Consider the following 6,000-nt stretch of genomic DNA (forward strand, 5'->3'; position numbering starts at 1 on the left):
CGGCAGAATCTTGCTTATCTTGTCTACTTGGAAAGGAAATGGATATTAAAGAAGTGTTCTGTGTGTTATTTACTGTAAGTAAAACATTAGTACTTGAGTAAAATACTGAATATTGAAGTAAATTCGAAATACTTGAGTACTTAAGTACTGAAGTACTTTTTCAAAAGTACTTATTACTTAAGTAGATTTTTAGAGAAGTACTTAATACTTGTACTTAAGTAAAAATTTCGCTGAGTACTTGGTACTTGTACTTAAGTAAAAAAAAGAAGTACTTGGCACAACACTGGTCTATATCCATCTTATACTGAGAAGCTGAAGACAACAGCTCTAGGCTTGACAAAGAGTCAGAATAAACTATAATATTTTGTAAATTAGCAATCAAAGGTTGGTTATTCATTAGGTGATCTAATGTAATGATTATGGCATATAAATCAGCAGACATTATAGACACATTATCATACATTCTTTCATTCATTGCAATATTAAGGAGTGGGAGAAAAACTTCATTTGCCATCTTCTCATTCATTTTGGATCCATCAACAAAAATTTGGAAATGGTTTTTACATGTAGTTATTTTAAGTTCAGCCAATTTTTTCTGGATGAAAGCAATGGGGGGGGGGGGGTAAGTTCTTTAATCCACTTTGAGAAATAAGTGTTTATTATGGGGATTGACCAACCCCATGGGGGGGGGGGTATAGGTGCAATAGGCTTTACTGGTACTGGGAAATTCTCCTGAGTGTTGGCATATTCATTTGGAATGCCTATTGGCTTCAATTTTTGTCAGATAATTTATCAAAAGAAATCTTCTTCTTTCATTTATTGTTGATAATCCACTCTCAGTAAGCAGAAACTTAGTATTTGTTGGTTTCCTAAGACCAAATACAAGACGGATTACAACATTTTGTGTTGTTTCAATTTTTTGCATCAGGGTCTTTGCACAAGCATCATAAACAATGAGCCCATAATCAATATGGGGTCTTACATGTCATTTATAAAATTGGAGTAAATTTTTCTCATAACAACCCCAAGGTGGGTATAGTAGCATTTTTATTATTCTTATTTTTCGATAGCATTTTCTTTTTATTGTGTTTACGATGTGAAGGTTGAAATTAAGTTTTTGGTCAAGTATGAGACATAGATAATTAATTTGATTGTCCTCTGGAATAATTATTCCATTTAGAGTTAGTCTTGAATTTACATTATTTTGCTTATGGCGGATTTGGATGATTTTTGACTTGGTGGGTGCAATGGCTAAATCAGAATTTCGAAAAAATTTCAAATTGGAAAAGTGACTGTTACAACTTTGAATGAGCAATCTCAAAGGTGTTGCCAGTTGCCCATAATGCCAGATCATCAGCATATTGTAAATTGGTGCGCGGGTGGTTCATGTCCCAGAGAAATAGGGAGAAGAGAAGGCAGCTCAGGACTGCACCCAGTGGAAGACCGTTAGTTATTGTAGTTTTTGGGTGAGGAGGCTGAACCTACACTAATTCTATTTAATCCTATTTAAGGAAATATTATTATTAATCTTAAATCTGTTTTTAATTGCTTCTCGAACTACCTGCTATATGCATAGGAGCGAGACACAAATAGCGATGAAGACGCTATTTGGATTTGGGGGAAAGTTCACTAATGTTCTATAGACAAATTTAATTAAAAACAATCTTACAAAATATTAAAAAAACCAGTAGATATTAACACAGAACCAGTCACAAATAGACCTTTGAAATTAACTGCCAAAAAAGCGAGATTAGAACAAAAAAAACGTTTTTAATTATTCTTCTTTCATTTCAATGAATTACCTTGTTTCATCTCACTTTATTTATCAGTCCTGGTTGAGCTTCGCTGAAGTAAGGATGCTGGGACTGTTTTGAAAAATTTTCAGTTTTATTGGTCGTATGTTGGCGTAAGTTTTTCTTCTTCTTTATATTTATGTTTTACTGAGGACGACCCTTGGACATAGGGCCATAATATTCACTCAAATTAGATTTCCACTGTCTTACAAAGACAATTCCCTATTGCTCCTCTTGTTTTTGATGTTTGTGATGGAAAGGCAGTGTGGTTTTCGTCGCTATTTGCTTTAGGAGTGTGTTTGCGGATTATTTTCCTAGGTGATGTCTTGGGGATGGCATGATTAGCTGTATTTGTTAGTTTGAATGCCAAAAATTCAGCATGTGTGTCAGCTGCTACAAGTGAAATATATGATTCCTGGGCGAGACTTATAATTTCATCAGTAAGCTTATTTTTGAACATAGTCCAATTTGCTTTTGTGTTAATATATTTGGGGGTATGTGGGAGAATTTTAGCTGGTTTATTTAATGAAGAAACTATGGCTAAGTGGTCCGTGCAAAGTTTATCAATTTTCTTTATATAAATTATTTTCAAAATATTTATTGACACAATTTGTAGGTCAATTGTGGACAATTTGCCACTTTTGGGGTTAAAATATGTATTTAGATTTGGAGGGGTAGCAACTCCTAATTCAATATTATTTGATATCAAAGTTTCAATAAACTTACCAGCTTTATTTGCTGGCTTATCCCCCCCACAAAAGGTTGTGGGCATTAAAATCTCCACAAATAATTATGTTTTTAGTATATTAGAATTACTTATATAGCTGAAGAAATTCTGGCATCTGTACTTTGTTATGGCCGTTATGGTTATAAAAGCTTATTATGTAAGTTTTGATATTATTCAGCCAAACATTGATTCCAATTGTATCAACATCATTTAAAAATCCTAGAAAGTTAATGCCGCAAAATTTGAAATTATTATTTATTATTAAAGCTACACCGCCTCATTTTCTCTCTGATGACCTATCATTTCTAGTGATAGTATATTATGGAAACTTAATTTGTTGGTTTTTGGTCAAATGGGTTTCCTGAAGCCAAGCAATATCAATAGAATTATTATTGATTAAAGGAATTAGTTCGTTTAACTTATTTTCTGAAAGTGATCTTGCATTCCATTGAAGTATCAGATGTGCTGATTTGTTGCTTTAGTTTTCATATGACTGCTAAAAAAGTGTTAAAGTTTAGCTTTGCTAATAGTAAAGCAAGATCCTTTTTTGCTTGAATAAGCAAGTGATTGGGTAGGTAGATGTTTGCCAATTCTTGCTTTCTGTGGCTGGGGTAGCTTCATAGACTGCGTTGCATTAGAGTTTAGTATAAAGAGGCATGTATTAGGTGTTAGCTTATTTGGATTTTCAACCGGCTTGTCATTAATTAGGGGATTAATTCCTGGTAATACTTCTGATTCATTTCTGCTTGAAAGAGGTGGCCAGACCTTTCATCATTGGATGTAGAGGCTAGTTGGCTCAGCCTTGAGAATTCTCTCCGATAGGAATGCGAGCTGGGATGTTTTGAGGAAGGAGTCTTGAGGGGGGTGCTTGTTGCTTTGGGTAGGTTAGGTGTTCTGTGAGTGAAAGTATTGGGTGGTTTCATAAAGGGTGTAGTTTGGTGTGGTTGGATGGCGTTTGCTTCCAGAGCTGCAAATGGGTAAGGTATAGCTTTCTCAGTTGCTATTTGGAGTGTCAGTGCTCGTTTTTTATATGCAGGGCATAGTGTTTTATTGGAAGAATCGTGGAGGCCTTTGCGGTTTATACATGTAGGCTGATCATTTTTACAACTTGTCATTCCTTTGGGATGGGAACTTTTACATTTACTGCAAGTTTATCGGTTTCACTGCATTTTTTTGTTGTGTGTCCTAGTTTTAGCCATTTATGGCACTGGATTGGTTTTGGCTTGTAGGGGTTGTGAGGTTGCATTTGTCCAAAGAGGAATATCTGGCCTGAGATATTGATTTTCTCTCTGAGTGTGAATAATTAAGACTTGCTTGACTTTTCGTCATTAGCATCTGGTTTGCCCAGTTGGGTGACATCTGCAACTGGGATCGGGTTACGAGTTCTGTCAGAGAACCCTTCCTTTAGCACCTGAATAGGAATTTCTGGAGGGATGTTATGCACAACTATTTCAGCTGGGTAGTGGTTTGGGGTCCATAGACTAGACTTTATTAGGATGTTAAGAAGGGTTTTTAAATTAAGTAGTATATCTGCTGATTTAGAATCTTGGAGAGCTATTAGCAAAGATCCATCACAGTTAATGTTTAAAGAAAACATGGATTTTAACAATTTGAAGATTGCAACCCTTATTAGAGTTATCTTATTCATCTCAAAGAGGATATAATGAGAAATTGTTAAGTATATTCCGACGTTTTGTGAAGGAGGAGTTGGAGCTGATTTAGATGATGATTAGGATGGAATTATCCCTAATAAATAAAGCAAAACTACCTTTTTTATGCGCTGATAAAAAGACAACGTTAACAGTCTTTGGGAGCATTGGGGAAAGTCTTTTAAATTTTTTTAAAGTACCAAGGGCATCAAAATGATAACATTCCCCTCCCACTCAGTCCATACTAGATCTATTCATAGATGAAAACCGAGATTTTCTATGATTTTCTTTGGTTGTTATACAACTATTAAAATATTTTCATTGTGATCCGTTTCTCCTTGCTGCCACGCTGAATCGTACAAAGAAACAAGCGGAAACTTCTCCTGTTTACACAAAATCGGAACCGAACGACTGTACCGCCCAATTTAATACTGAACCGTAAGTCTGTTTTATTATACTGTTTTTCTTTGTTATATTACCTTTGTTGTGCTTGCTATTGTTGGGTTACGTGTAATTTTTGTTTTGCTTGTTTATTAATTTTTTCTCTGTACTCCACTGTTCATACTTTTGTATGTTTTTGGGTAATAAATATGATAATAATAATAATAATAATATCTGCATCATATAGTCAAGTATTTCAACAAATTATTTATAATTAAAATATGGACTAGCGGGAATATGTCAAAGTTAAGTGAGAAAGATGATATCTTTCGAATCAAAAGAAAAGAAAAAACCCATTGATATGTCAATTGTAAACTAAGCGGATAACAAAAACAAATAGGATGGCCTAATTGGGGTTCCTAAGAATATGTCCCTGTATCCTAGCTAATTTTTAAGTGTTTCTGCAGTTTAAAGTGTTCAATTTTGTCTTTTTAACAATAGACATAATATTGGATAGCTTAGATTTTGAACTGTTCAATAATATTTACATCTCTATTCAATTCTTATTTGGTAAGAAGGTGTTAGAGTTATATTCTTGCCTAATTTTTTCCATTCAATCACTGCTTTTTTAACAAATTTTAGTGTGAATTAGTGGTAGTGTTGTCTTTTGCTAAATCATTCCGGAAAGCAACACTTTCTAAAACTCCATGACGATAAATTTTTTCGCCCATTTTTTGCTGATTTGTAACACACGTTTTTCATTTTTAAACGTGGCACGCGCTATGTATTAAAACTGCATACCTATATCGAATATCTTCTGCATTAAAAATTGAGTTCCTGGGTTCACCCACATTTTTAAGACATCCCCCTTCCCAGTGTTAGTTTCCACTTAGCCAATTTAAAGAATTAGATTTCGTTGTTAGTGTTCTTGGTACGAAAATATATAATTTTGAAAGAATTAAGAAAAAAAATCCATAAAAGTAATAGGATGAAACTTAGGGAAATTTTCTAAAGCTGGGGAAATTCATCAGACTATGACAGAGATATTTGACGATTAGATTTGTTTTTATGTGTTTAGTATTTGAATGTTGCTGTCATCTTTTAGTATCTCTTTGTCAATTTATCATGCCTCTTGTTGGGTTTCGTACTAATATAAAATTATTGCAATTTTTAATTTATCAATTTTATTTTGTTATTTTATTTATTAAATTAAATTAATTATTCAACCAATAATTAACCAATCATGATTTTAAAAGTAATTAAATGAATATACATCATATAAACAGTCAATTAAATATATTAATTATTATAAACCAAATTGCAAACTAATTAATAATTAATTATTATTTGATTATTTTTTTTGTCTCTATTGTGCTGGGAAAGTGAAATTCGACTGTTAAAATCTAATTTAAAAGAAAAAAATTTCCAGCTTGGCTGAGAAGGCTTTTAG

The 6,000-nt window shown here is 33.2% G+C and overlaps 1 protein-coding gene across 1 annotated transcript in view; it reads right to left on the minus strand.

The window, feature by feature from the left end:
• Positions 1–3,905: 3,905 nt before the first annotated feature.
• LOC136025746 (uncharacterized) overlaps positions 3,906–6,000 on the minus strand; it is a 46,667-nt gene continuing 44,572 nt past the window's right edge. The window contains exon 7 of the mRNA XM_065701733.1: positions 3,906–3,975. Within this exon, the coding sequence (XP_065557805.1) occupies positions 3,967–3,975 (9 nt within the window). The 3' untranslated portion in view covers positions 3,906–3,966. The remainder of the gene's footprint in view (positions 3,976–6,000) is intronic.

Source organism: Artemia franciscana, chromosome 1, assembly GCF_032884065.1.
Source record: "Artemia franciscana chromosome 1, ASM3288406v1, whole genome shotgun sequence".
NCBI lineage: Eukaryota > Metazoa > Arthropoda > Branchiopoda > Anostraca > Artemiidae > Artemia > Artemia franciscana.